We start from the raw sequence: 26,971 nt of genomic DNA on the forward strand, positions 1-26,971 counted from the left end.
AGGATCGGGAGTTACTGATATTGTTTTGAGGGCCTTCTCTGACCTCAAATCTCTGAAAAGAAGTTGGCCTGCGTTAGCTCATTTCACCCGGCAAGCCCCTATTTTACAGAAGAGCAAACTGAGGCTGGGAGACACAGCCTTGTTCTAGGTCACATATGTAGGTAATGGTAGAACGAGGATTTGGAAACAAAGATGTGTCGGACTGCAAAGTTTTCTCTTTCTCTGTATGCCAGCGGTTCTCAAAGTGTGGTCCTCAGACCGGTGGCAGCATGGGCGTAACCTGAGAGCTTGTTAGCAGCACAAATTGTCAGACCTTACCTCAACCTGCTAAAGCAGAAATTCTAAGATGGTCTCTGGCAACCTGTATTTTAATAAGCCCCCTGATGACCCTGATCGAAGTGTGGGGACCATCGCCCTATCAAGTGTGTGAACAAGGAAAGGCAGATGATTTAGGAGGGTAGAGCCACAGCTTGGAGACCTACGGGACACTTGCCAGGTCCCTCTCTAGGCAATGTGTGATCCCCAGGAGTCCGGCATGAGGCAGAAGCAGAAACAGTTAATGCTGCCCTTGGCAGAGGATATTCACCGGAAGCGGGGGTCAGGCACACATTGTGAGTGAAGTGGGCCGTGTGGACAGAATGAGGAGTTGGGGCAGGGCGGGGGCTTTGGGGACTAGAGATTCCCGGTCCCTTGACTCCAGCTGGTGATTCTCTGTGTTGTCAGTTTCTGGTTTCCCCTTCTAAATCTGGATTTTAATGCTGGAAATGTGTAGATGTTTATGAACCCTGTAAGTGGTAATGTTGGCAACTGTACGGAGCTGTGAACAATGTTCTGGAGGACAAGCGGAACACAGCTGAAAGCTGATGTGGCCTGATGCCCACTGGTTTGTGTCTGAGGTAAACATTAATCATCTTTAATAAGATTCTCAGTAAGCTCCTATGGGACAGGTTTATCAGGAAGCCCAGAAAGTGGAGGTAAAGATAAATAAGACCTGGGTGTCATTGTCAAGTGTCCCAGTGACTTCCTGCAATGTAACACGACGGGCCCTTTGCCTGGTGGTGTGTGGCTCGAAGGGCAGCTCCCAGGGTGTGGAGTGAAGACAGGCCGGTGGTCGGTTCACAGCGTCTACTGTAGACTTCAGAGAGATGGTGCGAGCCACACTGCCCCTGGGTGCTTCTGGCATGCTGGGCGCCGGGATAAATTCCTGACCGATGTCGTCCCCATGTAATTATCTCTCTTCTGCGATAGCAAGAGGCCAGGTCACCTCCAAGCCCACACCTGGCTGCCTTCAAAGTTTCCACCTTGCCACCTCCCTGTCTGTTTGAACTATGATCTAAAGTGGCATTAGAGCTGAAAAGACTAAATTTATTCCCAAAACAGGATTAAAAGAGATGTTGAGGTCACTCTTACTTTGTGGCTGGGAATATGACATAAAGGAGAAAGAAAACATGTTGTGTTTCTTTTGTTGGCTGTGGGGTCTGAGTCCCCTCTCTGCTTTCTCCATAGTCTGCTGATCTGCAAGAGGTCATGTTTACAGCTCTCATAAAGGACAGACCCAAGTTTGTCCGCCTCTTCCTGGAGAATGGGTTGAACCTGCGCAAGTTTCTCACCAATGACGTCCTCACTGAACTCTTCTCCAACCACTTCAGCACCCTTGTCTACCGGAACCTGCAGATTGCCAAGAATTCCTATAACGATGCCCTCCTCACATTCGTCTGGAAACTGGTGGCCAACTTCCGGAGAGGCTTCCGAAAGGAAGACAGAAATAGCAGGGATGACATAGATGTAGAACTTCACGTATGTACTGGGGCGGTGCGGTGGTCTGCTTTTGAGTCTTCCTGCAAAAAAAATATCTTGACTTCCATCGTTCCCACTTCTTCTCTAAATGCGATAAAGTAGCTAGCATGTTGGCATCGTTCATTTTTGCGACTGCCTTTACTGTGGCGTAATGAGATACAGTAAGATAATGAGTCTGCTGGGTGAGTTGTCTGACATCTTGCTCTAAGCTCTGTGCTATACTTCAAATTATTGTCACAATTTTTCTTAATTGCAAAGCTCCATGGGGGCACAAACACTTTCTGAAGGCATCTAACAAGGAAGAGGGACAAATGAATGGCTCCCTGTTCATGTCTCAGCCTTTCAGGTGTGATCAATAGCCTGGGTAAAGGACTGCCAAGTTTCCCTTTGCAGATAAAAGGGGCAGTGACTATTTCCAAATGGATAATCCAGGTTCCCATGCAGGAGGCTGCTGTAGAGGTACCACCTGAATTCTCTCAGGCCTTCGTGTTTCAACCACACGCAGGCCCAGTTTGCGAGCCCACAGCTGCAGCTCTTTGCTGAAGGTTTGCTCTGGTTATAGCCCTGTGACTGCCAGCAGTTGGTGTATAAATACCCCAGCTCCCTCCCCACTTGGAGGAGCTAATGCTGAGGCATGTATTCTACACTGGTTCCCAGAATTCCCTAGTGGTAGTAAATCTCCAGTTACCTACAGCAACAACTTGTTAATAACACACCATTTTCATTGGTTCTTTCTTTTCCGATCTTATTTCCTCACTCTCCCTGTGGGTTTCACTGGGGTCACCCCTCAAATTGACTACTTGTCTCAAATTCTTGGTTGCTCCTGTGAAAACTCAAACGAGGTCATTATCTCCTGTAATTCTAGGATTTTAATAGGTGTATGTGTGTGCATTGCAAAAAAATCTAAAGGTGTATGGGTGTGCATTGCAAAAATCTAAATGAGCTAGGTATTTGAAGGAATTGGAAGTGTTTAACGAGCTTCTATTTGATGCTATTTATGTTAAAGCTCTTTGCAGTATCCATAATTCTGCCCGAAGCATTTTGGATCCTGGTAAAACCCATATGGAAGTTTAAAAGGAATAGAGGTGTTTCATTGTTTCCTATCTGAAAAACTTCCATTGGAAGACAGGGAATTCTGAATAGGAGTTGGCAAGTGAATTAGGAATTGAAAGTTTGAATAATGGTCCCAAGAAAGAAGCAAGGTTTCAGGTTGTAATAATTGAACTTAAACTATAGGAAAGTTAGAATTGAGCTTGAGTGACTTTTCTAGAAGAGAAACAGATTTATGTGATGAGAGGAATTCTTTAACCTGCTAGAAATTGTTTAGTTCTTAAACTGCTGTTGGCACATGTTGCTATCCTTTGCTCCTTCCTATCTAGTCATATATCATCTTTTATGACAGGTGAGTGATTTTGTGTCAAATAATCCTACCTGGTGAGTTGCAGTGATGAAAATCACATCACTGTGCTGCTGGAATGGATTCATATACTAACAGAGGTACTAACAGAGGTTTTGGAAAAGAAGGAACCAATGAAAATGGTGTGTTATCAGCAAGTTGTTGCTGTAGGTAACAGAGCCCTCTACACATGGGATGCTTCCCTGGGGCATCCTGATACCATTTTACTCTTATGCCAGTGCATCTACTAAAGGAATGTTCCATTCACATGCTGACCACACGCTCTAACTCCTCCCAGGATGTGTCTCCTATCACTCGGCACCCGCTGCAAGCACTCTTCATCTGGGCCATTCTTCAGAACAAGAAGGAACTGTCCAAGGTCATTTGGGAGCAGGTCGGTGTCTAGGCCTGTGCCAGATTTACCCAAAATACATGCTTTCTTGTGTTTTTTTGTGACCTCAAAACTCACATGCCTGATCTAAGACATCATCAATGAAATGGAATGTCTCATGTCAGGTGAATATGGTTGTGCCTCTGTTTCCATGTCAGCAGAGGTGTGATTGGGAGGGGAGGCCCCTAGAAGGCCCCTAGAAGCTACCTAGCTACCTAGAAGCTATCAAAGCTGCACTTGGTGGGCAACCCTGAAGGCACTTGCTTCTCAGGTGTGTGTAGGTGTGGGATTGTTTTCCGAGTGGATGCAGTTTTTAAGTTTAATTAAAAAAAAATAATGTCTAAAAAAAAATAATGTCTAGCTTTATTGCATTAGAGGTAGGAAGCAGGATTTATATATAAATTCTGCTTTGGGGAACTTACTGAGATTTTTCCTCGTGATTTAGCACGTAACAGTTTATGTTCAGTTGTGGAGAAGCTACCTTCTCCATTTTTAGAACGTAAAGTTGGATATTGAGTATAGAGTCCATCCACACAGTCTTATTGCCTACATTTTCAGCTCTCCCGTGTCCTATCCACGCTTCTCCTCTTTGAGCTGCTGCAGTATGGTGCTGGGCAGCCAGGCCTCACGCAGTCAGTTTCTTGTGGCATTTGTCTTGATATTTTCTTTTTATATGCTAATTTCACATTAAAGACTGTGAGCATCTTCAGAGTTAAGACTGTTCAGTGTACATTGCAAAGTTTCACTCTGTATCGTTAAGAACGATTCAGATTTTATCACTTCCTGCCTTTGCCATGAATTTGTCCTTGTCTGACATTAATGTTCACTTGACCACTCCAAAGGATTATGAATTAACGGACATTATCCACCCCTCTAAAAGACCAGGGGCTGCACTTTGGCAGCCCTGGGAGCCAGCAAGCTTCTGAAGACTCTGGCCAAGGTGAAGAATGACATCAATGCTGCAGGGGAGTCCGAGGAGCTGGCAAATGAGTATGAGACCCGTGCAGTTGGTGAGTCTCCAGGAATGGGACAGCAGGGTGGGTGCACACGAGCCTGTGGCAATCACAGGCCAGGTGGCAGAGATCGGTGGCATGTCCAGGCTCCCCTTTCTGGCCTGAATTAGGGGCTGCAGACTGCATGTTCAGACGTGTGTATGCTGTAGCAGAAGCCACAGGCCCGTTGGCCCTGGCCCTTACTGATGTTTTCCAGAATGGATGCAGGAAAATGTGGGCTGTCTCATCCTGCAACTGCCAGGGCCATCCCCAGGCTAGTCTAAGAAACTCTGTACCACGGTCTGGGGGCAGGGGAAGAGGGTTTTTGGATGCTATTGAGAAACTGCGACGGATCTGAGATTTTTACCTGACTTGCAAGTTATCAAGTTAGCCTGTCCTTTTCATATAGAGAAGGCCCCGAGTCCCTGGGTCAGGGACATGGATGGCTTATTACTGATGACCGAAGCAGCAGCCAGAGCAGCATCTTGGGTTGGTTCCCCGTGCCTTCATTCCTTTGGAGTGACATAACTAAGAGCAGCTGTTCCTGCCCCTGCAGCTCCCCCAAAGTTTAGGAGATTAGGGGCATCTATAGGGGCTGCAGATGACCTGCCCATGCCCCCTTCGGAGTGCGGTTGCTCGTTACCTGGAATGCAATGGGGGAGAGGCATTGCTAAGCATTACCCTTCTGGAATGTCTGTCTTCTGTTTGCTGTTCAGTCATCCTTGAACAAAGCTTGTCGGTGCTTTTTGCTCAAAAGGTCTGGACCGTGCAGGAGCATGAGAAACCCAGAGCAATTGCCTCCCAACAACAGAGAGTTTGGGCCTGCTCCAGTTTTTCCTTTTTATTTTGCTTGGGAGAGTTTTCGGTTTGCAACGGGGCACGTTGCAAAATGCACGCACGCTGGTCCATTATCGTCTTACGTAATAAAAACAATGCTCATGCGGTTGGCTTCTCTGCATTGGCAAAACGGGCATCCAATGATTTCTTTTACCATATTAAAGTTTCAAAGATATTTTATTAATTTCTGATTGACTTCAAAAATTGATCCCAGTATTTTGACTTTTAAAAAATTTCCTGTGAGGCTTTATACTCCAATTTCTATCATTAGGTCTCAGGATGTAAGCACATCTTTAATGCCATAGGTCGGTGTCTCTTACTTTTTTTTTTTTTTTTTTTTTTTTTGCGTGGTGCCTTATTGGCAAAGAGTCCCCCTCCAGGAACACAGAGAATATAAATGAATAGAGGTGGAGCTGCTCTGAGAGAGGAAGCAGAGGGTCTGCATGCCTCCCCAGGGTTGAGCCCCACCAAAGAGGGGGGCTCCCAGGGTCCCATGCAGCTCAATTCAGTGGGCCTTTATGGACACCTGCTACCATCAGGAGCTGTGTTGGGCGTGGTGTGCCTCCAGAGCCCCTTTGTTCAGCGAAGGGTTACAGGGTGCTGGCGGTCTCTATGCCTCTTAGAAACCAGGCTTTTCCCGAAGTCAGGGCTTGGTTGAGGGGGGCGGGGCAGGCCAGTTTTGTGTATTTGCCCCCCCTGCCTCCCCTGGCTTCCCTCCCTCTGATGATAATGTCACCGCAGAGCTGTTCACGGAGTGCTACAGCAGCGACGAGGACCTGGCCGAGCAGCTGCTGGTGTACTCCTGCGAAGCCTGGGGCGGGAGCAACTGCTTGGAGCTGGCGGTGGAGGCCACGGACCAGCACTTCATCGCCCAGCCCGGGGTCCAGGTGCGCAGCGTGGACTCACCCAACGTCACGTGCAGAAATGGGCCTTGCCCATCAGATGCTGTTCGCGGCACGGAACGAGAGAGCATTCAAAGCAAGCCTTCTCCTCTGATAGAAAAGCCCTAGCAGGGAAAATTGAGGGACAGTCCAGGAGATGGCAGCACATGGGCGTTGTTAGAGACCCCTGTGTCAAGAGCAGGTGCAGGAGAAAGAAGATTCTTGGAGTTTCCACAAAGCACCCAGTACTGCACCGTAATTATGGGCTGGGTCTCTGGATCCCAGCTGTGGGTCTCAGTGCACTGTAGCCCTAACTGTGTGTGGTGATGGGCCAAGGCACGCAAGACAGCCTTAGTTCCCTCGTCTGTAAAGGAGGGGTTCGTGGGATGGCATGTGAGAGACGCCAGCCCTGGACTCCAGAGCGTGTCGTTGTCATTACTGTGGGCACTGACAGCAGTAGAGGAAATGGGTATGAAATGGGTAAAGCCAGCCCAGAGGTTCTCTGCACTGAGTTAAACTAATGGCAGTTTGCATTCGGTGTCTTAGCTTGCAGAGGGGAGATTTTTCTACTCGTAATCCCAGTTGGAGGGGTCTGGGTGCAGAGTTGGGGGGTAGGGAGAGGTCGGGGGACTGACACTTATCTGTCACACCCACGATGTGGGCGATCACGTTTCATCCTCACAGCGCATGTGGAGGAGGAGGTCATCCCGTTTTACTGATAAGGACTTAGCTGCTCAGATAGGTTCTGGAACAATCTTCAGGTTGCACTGCTAGGAATTGAGAGCCAAGATTTGATTCCACGTCGATTGGCCATCTTGTGGGCTTTCCCTTACACCAGGCAGCCAATATTTTAGCAAAATTAGCAAAGCGTTTGTGGAAAAAAAAATATCCATTCGCTACCACAGCTATATTAGGCTACACGGCAACAGTCATTAGTGAGAAGGGACACACAAAGAAAGAGTCTTGCTTTTGCTGTTTTAGCCTCTGCACCATAATGCACTGGAGTGAGGCTGGCATTGGGGTCAGGGGTGCCTGAGAGGCTGAGCTGGAGGCCAAAACAGACCCCACTCTGCTCATACCTCCTCTGGCCCTGAGCCTCATCTTGCTGGTGCCACAGAGCTTAGGGCCTGGGGGAGGCTGACTCTTGTTCTTGCCCAAATGTACGGGTCCCAAGGGTTTTCAGGCTGATGCCAATTCATTAATATGCATGAGAACTCTCCCTGCCAGACACGCAGGACCAGGGAGTTGGCTTCCTGTGTGCCGGCTGCTGCCTGGGGTCAGCTCTTGCTGGTGGCCGTGGAACCTGAGCTAGGGGAGAACTTTCTATGATTGGGGGCCTAGTGATGCCACTCAAAGTGCTCGTCACCTCGGCGGGATTGTAAGCGTGAGGAGGGCTGGATGTTACCTTCTTTGTTGGCTCCCTGAGAAGCAGGCCTCAAAGCAAGGATTTTATTTATTTATTTATTTATTTATTTATTTATTATTTTTACATTTTTAAAAAAGATTTTATTTATTCGTCCATGAGAGACAGAGACAGAGACAGAGAGACTGAGAGAGAGAGAGAGAGAGAGAGAGAGAGATGGGCAGAGGGAGAAGCAAGCTCCCTGTGGGAAGCCTGATATGGGACTCGATCTCAGGACCCCGGGATCACGACCTGAGCCAAAGGCAGATGCTCAACCACTGAGCCACCCAGGCATCCCCATTTTTACATTTTTTAAAATTTAAATTCAATTTGCTAACATAACATATAGTATAACACCCAGTGCTCACCCCATCCAGTGCCCTTCTCAGTGCCCGTCACCCAGTTACCCCATGTCCCCACCCACCTCCCCTTCTGCAACCCTTTGCGTGTTTCCCAGAGTTAGGAGTCTCTCATGGTTTGTCTCCCTCTGTAAAATAAGTTAATTGGAGGACAACCATCATATGGTCTCACTCATAGGTGGACTATAAGAAATAGTGAAAGGGATTATAAGGGAAAGGAGGCGAACTGAGTGGGAAAAATTAGAAAGCAAGGATTTAAATGCAGGTGGTGTGTTCCGGAGGTGAGCCTGGGAAGGGCATGCAGGTGCTGGGGCCAGGGGCCAGGGAAGGAAGTAGACACGGTTGTGCTAAGAAGCAAGTTACCACTGTGCTCAATGGGGCTCCACCCCGTGGGGACTTCTGGGGACCGCATGGAACCCACCCTGGTGTGGCAAGCAAGCTGCATTTACCCACCACGTGCAGTTTGTCCTTTGTGGGGGCTGCCTCTCGTGGGCCAAGCATACACCTTCGCAGAGCCTGGCAGGCTTCCCGGGAGAAGTGGCTTCTGCGAGGTGGAAGGTCTGGTGGGCACGCCAGTCCTCGCTCTCCAGCCAGCCAGTCCCCTTCCGACTAACAGGGCCGTTACTGGGAGCTGTGTCCTCCTTTGATGTGGACCAGTCTATGCTCACCCGTTCGTGTTGACATGAAGTGCGGCTCTCAGAGGCAACCTGGGTTTTCTAATTCCCACCTTCGTGGGAGGCTTCAGTCCCCCTCTCAGGGCTTGGAAGAGCTTTTTCACGCATTTCAGCTCCAATTGATGTTGGACGCCAGCCGTCACCCCGTTCCTGTCACCTGTCTGCCTCCAGCAATGAATCCTGGGGGTCCTGCGGGTCGCGCTGGACGGGTGCGTGAATTTGCAATCGAACAGGAGGAAGGAGCTAGAGAGACACTTGTTCAAACTTACATAAGAAGAATTAGAGGTGGTTAAAATTCATAGCTTTAGGGAATTTGGACTCACACCACCTCTATTTTAAAGTTCACAGAACCCAAGTTAGGAAAGGATTGAAAATCAAACAGACTTATGAATGGCTTTGTCAGAGCCCCTCAGAGTCCAGGTAACTAATATCAAAGGATAGGACCTTAATTTGGGGGGTTATTTATTTTGAGGGGGTGGGAGGGCTGGGAAAAGAGGTTGCATCCCTTCCTGCATTTCATTGCATTAATAAGGACCCGTGTCCTTTGTCTCTCTCTCCCTGTAGAATTTTCTTTCCAAGCAATGGTATGGAGAGATTTCCCGAGACACCAAGAACTGGAAGATTATCCTGTGTTTGTTTATTATACCCTTGGTGGGCTGTGGCTTTGTATCCTTTAGGTATGAACACGAATCACGTGATCATGTGAGTGACTCTGTGTGTGTGTGTGTATGTGTGCGCGCATGCACGTGTGCTCTGTGTAGAGGGTTATAAAGCCTGGGATTTATGATGATCAAGGTAGTGCCTACACAGCTGGGGATCTTCTTGGGTTTGATTTCAAATAGATAATAGTGTATCTTCAATACCCAAGGCAGAGGTCGGATGTATTGATCCTGCAAGGCCAGGGGCTGAGTTTTTATTGGGTCGGTCCTAGAAGGCGGTTCTGGTTCCCCTGTCCCCGCTCCCCACCGCCGCCTTGGGCCTGGCTTCATCTGTGGTCAGGAGGAAGGCCGCAGCCTCCACAAGCAGTGATGCTCCAGAAGGGAGTGACGGTGCTCTCACCTCTCGGTCCAGGAAGAAGCCCATCGACAAGCACAAGAAGATCCTGTGGTACTACGTGGCGTTCTTCACCTCCCCCTTTGTGGTCTTCGCCTGGAACGTGGTCTTCTACATCGCCTTCCTCCTGCTCTTTGCCTACGTGCTGCTCATGGATTTTCACTCAGTGCCACACTCCCCCGAGCTGGTCCTCTACGCACTGGTCTTTGTCCTGTTCTGTGATGAAGTGAGACAGGTAGGATGGTCCCCACGTGAGGCACTTCCTCTTTCCTTGGCAGGTGGCATCTGCCTAGAGCCAACGAGGAGCTGAAGTTGCTTCTGAAGCTCCCAAATCATATTTTTTTTCTGAAGGATGCGTTTTCGACATCATAGCACTGCAGTGAGGTTTCTTAGCACCAAGCTTGCTCCTTGCTGATTAATGTTAATTGATGGAAATGAATTACTCAGAATTGGGAATGTGTTCAAAGGGAAGATTGACCTTGGACTGTAAACCCATTCCTGCCATTACTGTCACCAGGGGAGGCAGAGAAGTTGGGGGGGGGGTACTTTTAAGCTAAGAGCATCTTAATGCCCAGTGTGTCAGAGTCACAGTGTTGGAAAGTCTCTGTGGATTTCATGGAGTGCATAATGTGAATTATTCATGGTGCTTTTCTGCAATTGCTATGGGATCTGCATTTTTTGGCAGCCTCTCCCCACCACTGAACCCAAAACTTTGGGCCAGGCCTGGCACGTAACAGGTGCTCAGTTAGTAATTGTTCAATGGATAAATGTTGGTGGTGAAGGGGGATGCTGTCCCTAAACCATTATGAAAAGTCATCCCAGAAAATCTATTCAGACTTAGTGATTATTTGGACACCGCTGTTCCTATCACTTCTCTTGTCCCTTTTGAGCCCAAACCCAACATTTTACCCATTTCAATAAGAATGGTTTACATATTGATGTTTTCACAACACTATGACAGGTGCTATGAGAGATTTGGAGGGACACAGCATGCTGGTCCTGACCTCGCAGAGTTGCTGACTAGTGTAGGAATCCTAAATCGGTTTCAACTATCATGCCAAGTCTGATAGACTTTTTTTTGTGGCTTCCAGGGGCCCTGGGTTGAGGATGATTCTGAGAATTTTTCTGTTCTCAGCAGAAGGGTGTCTTGATCGATAATCAACATGTACTGTGAGTGGGAGGGTAGGGAGGAGTCCTGGCACCAGTGCTTGCCCCTGCCTTCCCCTGCTGAGTAGGTGCATGTGGGGGATAGAGATGGGGTAGAGATGAAGGAAGAACAGGACAAATGACCCAAGTCAGTGCTGAGCAAGGACAGATACAGGCTTTCCATCTACCAGCCACTATCCTCCAGGACGGCCCTGTGCATGTGCGGAGGATGCTGTGACCTCACGTCAGCCTCAGATGGACCCCACGTACTGACTTGAGAGGTTGCAGTTCCATCTAGGCACATGGGGGCTGGGACTTCAATGTATGAATTTGGGGGATTCAGTCCACCCCATAACCCTCCCATATGGGCTCTTTCTCCTGGCTGTCATCTTTTGCTAGTTCTCCTTTGACTTACTGTGTGTCAGTAGCTAGGGGGTGAAAATATCCTGCTGGAGAGAAGCAGAGATGGAAAGAGATTCAACATTTAAAGCAGAAATGGACACATGTCAATGTAAGGAAATGAGGGGACAGCACCCTTTTCACTGGGAATCTCTTGAACACCATTGTTGGAGCTGGCTCTGCACGAGGGCACACATGTTCCCTTGTCCTAATCTGGTGTGACTGGGTTCTGGGGTCCTGCCTTCCTCCTTGTTCTCCACTGCCAGGTGTAGTTGACTGCCTTTCAAAGGCACATCAAGGAGCAAAAGGTGGCATCCCCAGTGTAGCTATTGCAGAAGAGGGCAAAAGGTGAGGCTGGAAGGCTTTGTCGCACTGGACTCCATGGACTGGGAAGGTGGGGGCTCCTTCAGTGTCCACCCTGTAGTGAGGCCTATGGAAGCAGGTGGAGCTGGAGGGCCCACCCAGGAGGTTATGCAGGACTCCAAGGGGCCCCTGGTGGCTTGAGTCCCACGTGTGAACTGGAGCTCTGTGGGCTTTGGCATGTATTTGGGGGAGCAGTGTAGGGTGCCAGGAAAGGCACGGGTTGTGTGAAGACTTGGGCAACATACTTCATGGTTCTGGTTTCTTCACATCAGGTGACCATCCCAACACCTTAAATACAGTCACTGAGTAGATGGCATGATAGTGAATTCACAGCCCAGTGAGGAAAGAGGTCATGAGCCCAAAGTAAGCAGGGAGAGAGAGAGAGAGAGAAAGAGAGAGAGAGGGAGAGAGAGAGAGAGAGAATAGGGGTGAGCACAAAAAGTCAACAGAAATTGGAAATAGACAGTATGGTAATAAATTACTTAATTTCTTTGATCATTTGATTCTTCATCCCTAAATGGGCATCTTCCCTACTGTACAAGATTATTGGGGGCAGGAAGCCCCGGTGCCCTCCGTGGTAGCCTGTGGGTCTCAACCAGCACCAGCTCTGCTGCGAGGTCCTTTGCGTTTCCCCAGCTCCTCCTGCATATGCTGCTGTTGCCCAGAAGCGAGTGGCGTGGAAATGGCCCAATGCAGATGTTTGTTTCTTATTCGTATTTGACCTCTAGCGGTTAGCACAGGGATGGCGTCGGCCCATTTCTGGCAGGTGTGTATGTGTTTTAAGAAATGAGCTGATGAGCCAGGGTCTTCCTCATTCAGGCCCAGAGCTGTGCTGTGACCGGGAGCAGGCAGGGAGCCACGATGGTGGCTTGTGAGGCCAGAGCGAGGGAGATGCTGGAAGCCGGCCTGAAGGGGCTTGGAGGTGTCTTTGGGAGCGGAGGGTGCTGTTGGTAGCTGCTTTTTGGAATGGTTGCTAAAAAGTAAAAAGTTCTTTTCTTGCTTTTCCCACTCCTCATTCATGCTCCCAGTTACTTTTCCACGAGTCTCGGGCCTGACCCTGCCTCCTTCACAGCATTTAGGCACAGAAGCTGCTGTGAAAGTCCAGACATTGCTTGGTTCCTCCAGGCATCTAAAGAAGGCATGGGGCCTTCTTTAGGAAGACAAGAGACGGGGCTTATTCTGAGTAGCTGTAGAGGACAGGGTTTGGCATGAAGGGATGGGGTGGGAAGATATGTCTTGGCATAAGCCAAACACTTCATTCACACATTCTTCCTTTTGATAAGTATTTACTGAGCACCTACTAGGTGCCAGGCACTGTTCTAGACATTGAGGATACAGCAATGAACAAAACACACAGATATCTTTGTCCTTATGGAGCTTGTCCTTATGGAGCCAGTTACAGAGGCTCAGCAGGGTCATTTCTAGGAGCTTCCAAGGAAAGAACAGCGCTGCATGATGAATCTTATATTTACTGGGGGGTTGGCCTAGAGGACTCGAAATATTGAAATTTGAAGTCCTTGGGTCACAAACATCTCCATACAATGTTGTATGTGCATTTAACTATTAAGTCATTTATTTGAAGGAGTCTCAGGACACGTGCATTTTGTTTGGAGAAGGACCCTGGGCAGGTGCCATGTGAAGTATTGCCCAGCAGTGTGAGGTGTTGCCCAGGAGTGTGAGGTGTTGCATATATCAGGGACACTGAGTAGAAGGAATGATGGGCAGGTGGGCAGGAACCTTGGGGAGGGAAGTGGGCTGCAGAGGTGCCTGGGTAAGGTAATGCACTTCCCAGTCATTCCCCGGGCCTGCCGGGAGGAGGTGATGCCCACAGGTTCTGGCTGAGACCCCTGTTCTGTCTACATTTCTAATGGATGATGTTTGATGGAGGTGGGGGATGATGCAGGCATATAGCTTTGGACAAATGTTTCTTCTCTTTGCTTTTATTTATTGTTTTATTATTTTAAAAAAAAGATTGTATGTATTTATTCATGAGAGACACAGACACAGAGGCAGAGACAGGGCAGAGGGAAAAGCAGGCTCCCTGCGGGGAGCCCCATGTGGGACTCGATCCTGGGACCCTGAGATCATGCCCTGAGCCAAAGGCAGATGCTCAACCACTGAGCCACCCTGGCATCCCTCTTCTCCTTCCTTTTAAGCATCACTTTTTGTTGTTGTTGTTGTTACTTGAAGAGTTTAATGAAGGGGCTTAGATAGATAGGTCTGCCAACTGGGTTTTGTTTTTTGAGTTTCCGTAGTTTCTTTCTGGTCTCAGCTAGTAGAGCGATGCCATGTTAAAGGCTAAGTTTCTCAAGCGTCACTTTTGAACGGACCAGTTTGGCCCAGCAATCCTGTGTGTTAAGGCAATGGTAGGGGGGCGCCTCGGGCTGAGGGCTGGGAGCAGGGATTCAGGTCGGATGCTGCTGCTCCTGCAGTCTGCGCGCCGGGCTGCAGGACAGGGCCTCCAACAGCCTCCTCGTCAAGGAATCCGACGCACGAGGTCGCTGTTTCTCTTCCGGCTGCACACTCCTGCCGGAATCCTCAGTTCGCTTTCCTCCCAGAACCTGCTCGGCTCACCTGGCTCCGTCTTAATTAACCTAATTCACACTTGTTAGAAAAAAAAAAAAAAAGAGAGAGAGAGAGGGAGAGAGAGAGAGAGAGAACCAAACAGGATGTTACCTGTTTTAGGTTGTGTCTGTGCATCACCAAGTGCACTCTCCTGCGGTCTCCTTCCCCGGGGACAGATGTAATATGCTAAATTGAAATTTTCAACCAGGGCAGTCTGTAAGTACAAATGTCCCGGAGTCAAATTGTGGATGTTTATGTAACACGAGATGAGTTCCACACCCCGCTTCGTGGCAAGCACTGTTCAGCCTTAAGGCTCATTGAATCCCCAAATCCTGAAACATATGGTGAAGTGTGGTTCTGATACTTTATGAATTTAGCCCATCTCTGTCATTCCTTCCATTCAGAAAAGAGGACTCTGTTCATACAAAAAAAAAAAAAAAAAAGGCTTTCTCAATGATGTGGTGCCTCCAAGCCCCAGAATCAATCTATTTAGGGTTTTTCCCATCACTCAGGCCACGATTCTGGGGCTGGGGCTGCTGCTTGCCCTGCATCTATCTGGCTCCCAGACCAGGGTTTCACAGGGGTAGCAGGTGGCAGGTAGGGCCCGTCCCATCCGCTCTCATTTTGCAGACGCTTCTTGGCAGGTAATCAGTGAGAGGATAGTGAGGGATGCTGACTTGGTTTCTGGACCCACCAGCTCAGCCATCCCACAGAGGTGTGTGGTCACCCCGGGGGCTGGGGATTTTATTTCCTTGGTGCTTGATTTCGTAAGGCCCTTCACCACCTTCGTCCACTAAAGCTGCCGTTCACATTTATAAATGAATACAAGGAAATACTTCTTGAGAAACTGATGATGTTTCTTGAATCCCTTCCAAGTCTGCAGTTGCACGATCTCTGGGGGATGTAGTGAAGCAGCGTGATGGTGCTGAGGATGAAAATCTCTGAACCTCAGAACCCCCACTTGCTGGCCACCTGCCTCGGGCAAGTCCCTTCACTTCGTTTCCTTAGGCTTTATTTTCGGGTGCAAAATAGGGAACGCGATACCTGAGTGTCAGAGGGACCCATATCGGGGAGTTCATTTAGTGAAATCGAAAGGTTCAAGTTGATGACGCCTCCTTGCCCCTGCTTTCCTGCCTCCCACGAGGAGGTGCGCTGGTGTCCTTACCTGCGCTCACTTGGGCTTTGCCTCACCTTCCCTCCAGGCCTGACCATGTGTCATTTTAAGGATGTCTAATGACTGCCTTGGCCCCGGGGCCAGCAGATTCCTTGAGAATTAGTGTCGCACCTAATCTGACCTTCTCCTGTGCCAGGAGAGTCCTGTGAGCTCTCAGAACACGTGTTTGAAATGGAGGGACAGACGAAAGGGTGGGCGACCACCCTGGAAGCCCCCAGACCCCACAGACAGGTGACCAAGAGGCCGTCCAGATGCAGTCTTCTACTGGATCATCCCTCTTTATCTCCCGACATGCTTTCTTTGGAGAAATCATGCCAATATGCACAAATGAGGAAAGGATCGCCTGAGACACACTTTTCCCATCAGTCATTTTGGCGACCACATCTGCCCTCCTAGGTGCCACATAGAATACATGTGGGCGAATTAAAAAAAAAAATCCCTTTATCAAGATGTTTTATTGCCTTGTGCAAAAAAGTATTTACAATGAATACACAAATCTGTGATGACGACAGTATGGATAATACCCTCTAGAATTGTGCAGTGCACAGCGTACACTGCGGTATTGGGGGCCTGGCTTCCACATTTGCCTACACAGGTTGTGCCCATTGTCTGTGGGTTCATCTTTAAAGAACCATAAGGAGCATGAGTTCTTTTTCTGACTTCGTCAGCAACACATGCATCATGGAACAGCAAGCGTGCAACCTACTTTCCAATCCCTCTGGAATATCACAGGGCATGTGGTAGGACACACTGTTGGCTCTGAAGGGATCTGGGGAAAAAAATGTGTGAACATTTAAAAAAAAAAACACTTGGATGCAGTTGATGTTCTCTCTCTGTCCTTTTGTGTGCTGCAGTGGTACATGAATGGGGTGAATTATTTTACCGACCTGTGGAATGTCATGGACACACTTGGGCTTTTTTACTTCATAGCAGGCATTGTGTTTCGGTAAGTAGGGCCTCACCACTCTTCCTGGTTTCAGGTGCCTTTGGGATTTTCTTGGGTGGAGAGGTGAAGGAAGGATCTTTGATATTTCAAGCCCAAGATGAACCTGTCCCCCCCCCAACCCCACCCCCGAATTCGAGATGATTGCAAACGCCACGGTCTCCGCCTCTTAGGGACACGGCTCGGTGGGCATAAAGTTGCATCTCCACTCTTCTTCCTCGTGGTGATCTATCCTTGAAATGTTGTCCACAATGTTTCCCTCTGAGCGTGCAGAATTTGAGGCAGATGATTAGTAATTGAGGAGTGCAGACTGTGATGAAGATGGTCGGTGTCATGTGGCATATTCATTTTGCACCAGATAATCTTTGAAAATACGCTTGGCTTCTGCTTGAACGCTGGCCATGGAGCCCGTCCTCCCCAAGCCAGAGTATATGATGAGAAAAACCAATCTGCAATCACTGTTGAAAAGCAATGTGTACTCCATGTGATAGAGAAATTGAGGCACGCCCAGACCATGGCTCATATTGCCCACGCCTGCATCCCTCCGGGTCGGCCTGCCCAGGTAGCTTCAAAGTAAAGCTCATGGTCATATGTGAGCTCTCCACATGGTGTTCCCTCTGCAGAGAAGCCTGACTCTTCCTATTTACACCTACCCATGCCCACTCTGCAATTTGAAGTGAGTAAAAACTCAATATCTTCCTCCAGTAATTTTCCTTCCCTGCGTGGGTTCAGCCTTTGAACCACATGATCTCTAGAGAATTCCAGGGAGAAAGCATATATGGCTTTCCATGAACACATTAGCAGGTGGTCAGCGAATCAAATGATCTGGTGCGAATGAACTAAGTCTCATTAGGGGGAACCTGGTGAAGCCAAGTCCCAAGTGGTTGGGCAGGGATGGGGATTGGGATCGTTATAGGGACCAAGGGAGCCTGGAAGTTAGCAACAATGTGAATGGGTCCTTGGAGTAGTTGTGGTTTGGGATGAAGGATTCAAGGGACAAGAACTCTGAAAGCTCTGTCTTATGCAACGTCGTTGCTTTCCTGGAGGCCAGTGAACAGAAGACCAGTGATGGACCGGTGGTGTCCTTGGCCTGTTCCTACTCATGCTTGGTGGCCCTGACTCTGTTTCTTCGTGTTTGATTATTTTTAAAAACAAAATTTTGAACTGTTTTGTCAATAACTCACATGTTCTGCTCCCCTTCCTTCCATAGGCTCCACCCTTCTAATAAAACCTCTTTGTATTCCGGACGAGTCATCTTTTGCCTGGATTACATTATATTCACCCTAAGGTTGATCCACATTTTCACCGTAAGCAGAAATTTGGGACCGAAGATTATAATGTTGCAGAGGATGGTAAGAACGGAGAATATTTGTGGTTGCCATTCTGCTCGCTAGACCCAGACTTCCTCCCATTGTCGGTAGAAGGGTTTTGTCCATAGATGTGTCACAGTCGGTGAGGTTTGCTTTCCTTGGTGTGTTTTCATCAGGGACCTCTCCTGGTGGAGATTGAAATTTAACAGGAGATGACTAGTAGGAGCAAGCAGCTAGTTAAGCGCATTGGACTCTTTACCAGGTGCTTTCATTTGAGTCACGTGAGTCAAACTGAGTCACAGCTCAGTAAGAGCATAGGTAGGATAGGGATGTTTATACCCACTTTATAGATGTGGGTCATGGAGGTTAATATGTTTGTCTGGAGGTGTGCAGTGGGTCAGAGCTGCAATTCTATAGCCACGTTGTATAGGTGTGGGATGAGCACCCCCGGCCCTGTTTCATAAGGATGTCCAAGAGAAAGCTAATTGCACACTGATGATGTTGGCTTCCTAAGCTTGTTTTCCAGATGACCCAAACCTCCCGCACTTCAGTCTTTAAATCAGATGGGCATTTGGATTAGCTCATCTGGAGGTTGCTTTCCAACACTGAGGTTCTTTGAGTTTGTGGTTTTAACTCAAAGCATATCTGAGGCATCAAGTCACCATGAAGTCATGCTGTGTGTGCAAAAAAGTAAAAAAAATGAAACTGCACATTCTTGTCTAATAAAGATAGCTTTTATTTTCCTAAAGAAAAGAAAACAAAAAAACCCCGAGGACACCATGTAGGGATTTCAAGAATGTGAGTGTGATGAGAAGGAGAGCAGGACAGGTATTCCAGAGTTAGATCTCTCATCCAGAAAGTTTCTGTTGCTGAGCTGGTTTGGAGACCTACAAGCAAAAATGCATCAGTTTTTTAATTCTAGAAGACAGAGGTCCCAAGATCCTAAGGTGGCAATGGCCATTTTTAAAAAATTATGGAGAACCCTGGGTATCTAGAACCTTCACCCCTCCCTGTGGTCAACTGAGTAGACGAGCCGCCCCAGGGCACAGACCTGACTCCCTTTTCTTGTCGTCCCTTGACAGCTGATCGACGTGTTTTTCTTCCTGTTTCTGTTTGCCGTGTGGATGGTGGCCTTCGGCGTGGCCAGGCAAGGGATCCTCAGGCAAAATGAGCATCGCTGGAGGTGGATATTCCGCTCGGTTATCTACGAGCCCTACCTGGCCATGTTCGGCCAAGTGCCCAGCGACGTGGATGGTGAGCCTGACTTGGCCTGGGAGGGGACCTCCTGGGGACAGGTGGTTGCTTCCAGGACCTACCTCCAGGGCTCCCTGCTCTGACCCACAGCTGGAGTTGGGCCAATACCAGGGAGTGACATTGACCCTCCCAGCCTCGTCTTGGTGTCTGAGTGGGATTTTATGTCCGCCCTGCAGATGGGTACAACATGTCAGTCTGCAATTTTTAAACTTCTTAAAAATAGCGTTGCTTGTGTTTTCAATAGCGATGTGGCAATTGACAGCAACAAACCTCACTGGTGTAGAAATGAGTGAGTTGTACTCTCTTATATATAACTGGGTGCCCCGTTTATTTCAAAAAGAGCAATATTGAAAATTTTGCACTGGAACCTGAAACGTAAACTTCCGGCCTTAGCCACTGCCAACTCTCTCTTAGGGGCAGGATAGCGGTGGCACAGATGGCATTAACGCGCACACACCCAGTCTACTTAAGGAAAGTATGGGGCATGTGCAGACCAGCACATGCTTTGAATGAGCTGTCGAAAGCATCTTTATGATGCTGACAGTAGCCTGGACTTGTCATGCTCTGTCCTGCCACGACACGACGATCCCAATGTATCCCCTGCCCTACTGGTCGCATTTCTCAGCTCCCTGATGTTTCCTCGATTGTCCTTGTGGCCTTGAGACTCCTGGCTTCTTCTGCTGCAGCCTCTTCTGAGACCTTAGCCCTTTTCCTATGCCCTGGTGGAAAGGCACCCTGTTGGCATTATTTCCCTTCCGCACACTGTGCTCACCATTTTCCCTAAGGGAGCATATCTCGTCCCCAGGACAACCATACACCCCAATGGCTTTTATCTTATGTGAGGACTTGGACTTTCACCAAGGCCCCTATTCTAGGGTCTGTTGCTACATCTTTGACATCTCCTGTGATTTCATCCCTCACCTCTAATCCATTAGTTCATTGTGTTGATTTTAATCTCCTCAATGTCTATGGAACCTGAATGCCTCTTACCATCCCCACCAGCCTAAGCCATCCTCATTATGCGATCATCATCTTGTGCTCCCCCCTCCCCACCCTGAGGTGCCATAGTACTGCTCCCTCCAGAGGGCCCTCACTTTACCTTTCACTTTCTACATCCTCAGGTACCACATATGACTTTGCCCACTGCACTTTCACTGGGAATGAGTCCAAGCCGCTGTGTGTGGAGCTGGATGAGCACAACCTCCCCCGGTTCCCCGAGTGGATCACCATCCCTCTGGTGTGCATCTACATGCTCTCCACCAACATCCTGCTGGTCAATCTGCTCGTTGCCATGTTTGGGTACGTGCTCAGTCACGAGTTGCCCCGGGTGGTCATGGTGTGGCAGGCCATGTGCCAGGTGGGGCTGGAGGCACCAGGAGCAAGCGTGTGAAGGTCCGCCCTTGTGTTAGAGCTTAGGACACTGGTGGTCCAGATGGGGTGAGGTCTTAAAGGGACTATATTAAAAATACAATATGTCCCTATTAGCTATGCTGTAAGTTTATGTGACACCACAGCCAGGTACCTGTGACACCGTCCAGCACGTCCACGCTCTGTATGTCTAGCATGCTTTCAGCCATCTCCATGTCGAGTGCCACGATGTGGGTGTGATGCTGGGGCAGTGCAGCTCCTCTCCAACCTCCATGTTTTCTGTGGGCTCTGTGGCGTGGATTCTAGAGTTGAAAGGACTCAGCCTCTAGTTATTTGCTGCTTTAACATTTTTTAGTTTAAATACGATCATGAGAGCAGAGTCAGAAGAATGACTTTCTTTTGGGTGGGCTCATGTCTCATGAGGTTGAGGGAGAGTATGATGGTGACTATAAGAAATCTTTGTTGCCTTTGGCAGTTCTCCTTACTACTTTGAGAAAATCATGATTTTTGCTTCCCTTCATCTTTCTTTGGAGGATTTCCAGGGGTTCCAGTGGCTCTTTTAGGGGGAGCACCGTAATATGCGATTACTTTAAAGTAGGTAGTCATTTTGAGTCCGTGACCCCGGCACAGATGGACAAGGTAGCAACAAAATCTCCTTGTTAAACTTTGGGGTGGAAGAGAAGCACTGTCAGAAACCGAGAAACTCTGAAAGACAAGATAAACACTTTTGATCTTGTAAAGCAGGTGTTGAAGGTAAAGGTTTAATCTCAAATGAAGTCCTGTGATACGGGATAGAATGGGGAAATGTGTGTGGCCAAAGACTTTTGATTCCTAATGTAGAAAGAGCTTCTGCAGATTGATAGCAGAACGAGGACCCAGTAGAAAATTGGTGGAGGAAGTGTGGGCCAGAGAAGGAAAATTCAAAGGGCAGAAAACCACATGCCAGGGGGCTCCATCCTGTGGATGGGAAGAGCCAGATGAAGCCAATGAGATGCTGGCTTTGGACTCATCAGATGAACAGAAACTTCAAAAAAGCCACTTGTGTTGGGGATGAGGCTGGGAAATGGGCACTGTTGCTGGCAACGTGAAATGCCTCTAAGTCCATGGACAGTGATGTGAAAAAAGTTATTAAGAGGAAACACACACACAAATCTTTGGCTCAAATCTTTTGTATCTGGGACTCTATCCTAAGACATAGATACAAGGATGCTTGTTGGATCATGGTTTGATGCCTGTTGATAGGAGGATGGTCAAGTAGAGCTTGTTACAGATGGCCAAGTTTTGTGCAGGTCTTACAAAAGGTAGATCTCTATTTACTGACTTGAAAGGATAATTTTGTTAAATATAAAAAGCAAATCGCAGGCTAATTTTTATGCTATAGCCTCATTTCCTTTCAGTAACAAATAAGGAATGAAAAAGAATCAAGCATGTATTTCACTTGTTATACTGATCACGTATTGCTTTCAGAATTTAGAAGAAAATAAGAAAAAGACAGTTGTCACATAGAGCCCTGGGCTCCTGGGAGACCAAAGATTTCGGATGAGGGTCAGTGGACTCTCTTTGCACAGGGCTGGGTGGGAGCACGTGCCTTTGGGGATATCACTCACCTATCAGGCTGAGCAGTGAGTGGCCATCTGGTCTTCTGTGTACAAAGAAGTTCTCCCCTGGTCCAGCTTCTATACTGCGGCCACAGTCATGTTTCTAAAATGTCACTGCTCTACTTAAAATTCTGGAAGGATTTGAGTGTTTCCCCATAGCTTTTAGGATAAATTTCAGGCTCCTCAGCTTTTTCCCAAGGCTGTCCATGACCTGGCTTTTGAACACACCCAGGCACCTACCTCACTGTCCCTGGGGGACCCCCTGGAGTCCATCCCAAAACAGGGTGATCTGTCACATTCCGCAAATGCTGGTCCCTCTGCTGGGATTACTTGCTCCATCTTGACGGTCTCTTGCCCCAATCCTGCTGGCCTTTTCAGGAGCTATGCATCATCCTTTGTCCAAGTGGTCCCCGATGCCCTCCCCACTTTGTGTAGAGACTCCTTGCACCCCTTGGGCAATGACAACCTTTTCTCCTTCTGGATGGTAAGTTCTAGAGTATGGAGATTGGGCCTGGCTTAGCACCTGGTACCTTGTGGGTTGGATGAATGAAAAGAATGGAGCTTCTCCTGTGTTTAGTTCATTATTCAGTTATCATTTAGGAGCCTGGCTTCTGGGGGTCATACTCCCTGAGAAGCATCAGTGGTGAATAACAGACCAGCAAGGGCTTCATCACATAGGTGTATAATGCCCATTCTGTGGCAGGTGCTTGGGCCCCAGAGACCATGCGGCTGTTGTTTCCATGTGGGCTTAAAGAGGGAATGGGCTGCCATCTCCGCCACCACCACCAACTGGTGGTCAGGAGTCAGGAAGCTAGGCAGTGTCTGGGTCAAAGCTGCAGAGAGAGGTGAGAGATACTGGGTGATTAGGTGGCCACATGAGAGCAGGAAGCGAGGACAACTCCCAAACGTGAAGCTAGGGCAGAGAAGAAATGGGATGGTTTGGGGTCGTAATTTACAGTGAGGACATAACTTTGTGACTTTTACACAGAACACTGGCTAGGCCCTGTGGAATCTGACCACCAATCTAATTTCTGCAGAAATTAGAGAAAAAGGGCCGACAGCTCCCAATGCCATGACAATTGAGCTCCACTAATTTGGTAAATCTCAGAGAGGCACTGAGTAGAGTATTACTTAGAGCTGTCTTGAGTCTGTGTGCTGTGAGATAGTCACAGGAGCCCTTCTCGAGGACCATGCCACATTGGTAATCCATTATCTGCATTACAACCATGAACTGGTACAGCTTGGAGCCTGCAAGGACTGGGACCCAGCCTGTAAATTTTCAGGTTGAGGAAGTGAATGCCCGGCAGCTCCATGACCACGGCTCTGGCCACACCTCTGTCAGCTTACCAGTGTCCATTCAAGACTTAATGCAGTTCTCCTCCTCAAGAGACCTCAGCCATGGCACAGAACCTTCCCATTGCCCATTCAGTGGTGAGGTGTGTCAGTTTGGGAGCATCCCTTCTCTTGGTGGGCTTTCTAGAATAGACCTGGGTTCAACAAGAGGCCTTCTCTTCATTAAGACCTGTCTGGGAACTTGTGAGCAGCAAGAGCCTTCCCCTTACCATCCTTGGGCTAAATAATCAGAACACTGTTTTCTGGATGGTTGTGGTTGTTCTTCTGAGCTTTGTGAGCCAACAGCCCTGGGCTGTGACCCCTGTCTGGCACCATATCCAAATATTCATGTAAATGCTTAGCCATACACAATGGCAACCTTATGAACTGTAACCTAAATGTGCACTTGGGAATTTTAAAGCAGTATTGAAGTGCTCTCCAGATGCTACTCAATGGGGAGATGTAATGGATGTGATTATTCTGCATTAAAATTATCGATCACAGGCCTTATGTGGCTTATCCGAGCATGAAGTGAACGTAAAGTCAGCAGATGACTCTGGGTCATCTCAACACGCAGCTGTGATGCTTGCGGGTGGGCACCATGTCCTGGAGATAAATCCACCCTATGCGTTCCTTCCCAAGAGGGCTATCTCGATCCAGGATAATTTCTATAGCCCAAATACGTTTTAACCTTAGGAGTAATATATGCTCGTTATGAATATGCAGAAAATAGAAAAAAGGAAACAATCACCTGATACCAACTAAAGGTTTGGTGCCACTTCACCTGGCTAAGGAGGGCTCTTGAAATGGATAAAAGAAGGAAGGAAGGAAGGAAGGAAGGAAGGAAGGAAGGAAGGAAGGAAGGAAGGAAGGAAGGAAAGAAGAAAGAAAGAAAGAAAGAAAGAAAGAAAGAAAGAAAGAAAAGAAAAGAAAAGAAAAGAAAAGAAAAGAAAAGAAAAGAAAAGAAAAGAAAAGAAAAAAGATAATGTGGTCGTGAGAAGAGCTCATGTTTACTGATACTCTTCTGAGCCCCGCCATCCAAGTGCCCGTCATGGGCTACCTTACTTAATTATTGATCATTTTTGTGTAGGTGCGGCTTTCTTATCATTTCGCAAATGAGGAGTTGGAAGCAGAGAGAAGTCTACATACAATATGCATACAGTATAATAAGTCCACATACAAGATACATACAATATAATACAATAAATAATATAATGTAGTATAACAATATAATAGAAGACAATATCATATAAACAGCTCTGAAAACTCTGTTTCAGGGACTGAGGAGCACGGCGCGGGGGGCAGGGTAAGAAGTGTGATGGAACACTGGGGGTGGATCAGCAGGGCTGAGCAGTGGGGACATTTGCACAGAGGACCCCTAGCTGGGAGCCCAGAGCTCAGAGCCTGGCCTGGGAGGGCGAAGCGGGGGAGATAAAGCTAGCTGGGAGAATTAGCCACTGAGGAAGGTGTAATGGTCGGCAGAGGCCAGTTGTGGGGTATCTTTTACGCCATGTTAAAGAAGTTGGACGTTTTCTTGCAGGCGGAAGGAGATCTTGTGGGTCTTTAGTCAGGGACGTGGCAGTCTTGACTGGGTTACTCTGATAGCAGAATACTAAACCAAGTTAGTACTTCAAAATTCAGTGCGGTGAAATTGTTTGGCTGTCTCTTACTGTTGACTTTGTGCCTTTTTTTCCTTTTTTTTTTTTTTTTTTTTTAATGCTATGGAACAAGAGGGGAACCAGAATGCACAGGATGGGACACTGGGAGGCCACAGAAGTCAGGGTCCCCAGAGTCACAGGGCAGTTCTGGCCGGATATTGCTGGCGTGTTGGGGAAGGAGTAACAGATGGAAAATGTATGAAATCTGTGAAAAGCTTACAGGAGGTGTTTCCTGATTGAAATCTAGCTGGCAAGTTTCTTGTCTTTCAATTTATTCTAAAATTCTGCCATTGTTTTAGCAACTACTTTTCCTTTGTGATTTTTTTTGCAGACTTGACATTCTGTTCTGTTGATTAGTCTGTTTTGGTTTTTACTACCAAATGGCTTTAATTACTGACTTTAAAAAAAATTATTTTCGCATCTGTTGTACAAGTTCCTCTCATTATTCTGATGCAACCCCCCCCCCTTTTTTTTTTGGCTTTTCTTGTATATTTAATAATATGGAGGCGCCTAAGGCATGAGGCGCCTGAAATCCTTTCTTCTTTCCCCTTCAAAAAAAAAAAGTCTTCTGAATTTTATTGTGATGTTGTGAACTTTGCAGACTCATTCAGGGGAAGCTGGCATCTTTAAAAGATGATATCTTACCATACAGAAAAAAAATGGTGTAATTCTCCATTTATTCAAATATACAGTTTGGTGGTGATGTTTAATGGTTTTTTTCCTATAGATCTGGAATATTTTTGGTCACTTTTTTCCCTAGCCATTTGTGATTGTGTGAGAGATATTTTTCTATTATTTTTTAACAAGTAATTTTTGATATGTAGTATTAAAGTTTTGCTTATTTATTTTGGAACAAGTCTCTTTACTTAATTATTTTTTTCCTTTTTTTTTTTTTTTCAAAATCCTGTCATGGAAAGTTTCTCATATTTCTTATTTATTAAGCTCTTTTCTTTTTCTCCTACTTCTTTTTTTTTTTTTCTAATGAGAAATGGATGTTGAATTTGCCAAAAGACCTCTAGCAACTAACGAAATGACATTTTTCCTTTTGATCTATGATGTATTATGAAAATGATGAATTATATAAATGATCTTAATAGTTAGTCATTCTCTGTTCTTTGGTCATGGCATATTATTCTTTGAACGTACTGCTGGATTTCATTTATGTTCAAGGCTATCTGAGTCCCGAACATTTGTTATCTCTTGGTAACATTTTCAGTGTCGGCAGATTTCTGAAACTTTGTCTCCCTGTGGGGGGCTCCTGCTTCCTCCTGTCCTGCTCAGCAGAGGGTGCTCAGGTGGTCTTTAGGGGAATGAGCTCAGTTATCACAGTACATGTCCTGCCAGCTGGGTAACAGAGGGCACAGGATATCATTGGAGTAGTAGGGTTAGAAGCAACGTTGTGGAATTCCCCTCGGGGAAGACTCTGGATGGTCAGGGGCTGGCAGGGAGATAGATTCTCAGAGCCTGGTTGGGAGAGATGATATCTGAGCTGCTCTGGACATTTGGGTTTGCCGAGGAGGGGTGAGGGGTGCACTAGTATTGGCACCAGAATGTGGCCTATCCTCTACAGAAATGAAAGACAGTGTCTAAAGAATATAAAAATTTTATATTTTAACAAAGCAGTTAAGGCAGTGCTCCATTGTCAGCCTTCTCTGGGGAATCTTCATGTCTTTTTGGCTGAATCCAGAACTAATTTTGTGGGGGATAAAGCAGTTTGGAAGCTGCTTTCATATGGGGAAGGTGGGCCTCGGTATAAATAAACCTCAGCATGGCCAGCCCTAGAAATGTGTTATTTATGCAAAGCGGCTTTGGGGTATTAATGCCCAGTAATCAGCTAGCTCACCCCCTGGGATGTGGATAACAGTTTTTACTGTTTGTTTAGGAAAGGAAGGCAGCTCGTTGGATCCACCTGTGCCCCGAGAAGCAGAGCCAGTGGAGTTTCAACAGAAGGCCACTGGGCTGTCCTGAGGAACACATGAAGCAATGATAGGAGGCAGAGCTTTTCCTATTAGAGAATGATACAAATGAAGGCCTTAGTTTATGGGCATTGACCCAAATCCATTCTAGACTGGGGATTGG

At 47.4% G+C, this 26,971-nt stretch overlaps 1 protein-coding gene across 1 annotated transcript in view; it reads left to right on the plus strand.

Annotated features, from left to right (window-relative positions):
- The window catches only part of TRPM8 (transient receptor potential cation channel subfamily M member 8), a 94,543-nt gene that overhangs the window by 48,582 nt on the left and 18,990 nt on the right, over nt 1-26,971 (plus strand). Inside the window, exons 12-21 of the mRNA XM_077869315.1 lie at nt 1,507-1,797; nt 3,492-3,587; nt 4,465-4,594; nt 6,155-6,300; nt 9,294-9,406; nt 9,801-10,017; nt 16,284-16,375; nt 17,583-17,724; nt 18,765-18,936; nt 20,058-20,235. Of these exons, the coding sequence (XP_077725441.1) occupies nt 1,507-1,797; nt 3,492-3,587; nt 4,465-4,594; nt 6,155-6,300; nt 9,294-9,406; nt 9,801-10,017; nt 16,284-16,375; nt 17,583-17,724; nt 18,765-18,936; nt 20,058-20,235 (1,577 nt within the window). The remainder of the gene's footprint in view (nt 1-1,506; nt 1,798-3,491; nt 3,588-4,464; nt 4,595-6,154; nt 6,301-9,293; nt 9,407-9,800; nt 10,018-16,283; nt 16,376-17,582; nt 17,725-18,764; nt 18,937-20,057; nt 20,236-26,971) is intronic.

The sequence above is a fragment of the Canis aureus genome, chromosome 24, assembly GCF_053574225.1.
Source record: "Canis aureus isolate CA01 chromosome 24, VMU_Caureus_v.1.0, whole genome shotgun sequence".
Classification (NCBI taxonomy): Eukaryota; Metazoa; Chordata; class Mammalia; order Carnivora; family Canidae; genus Canis; species Canis aureus.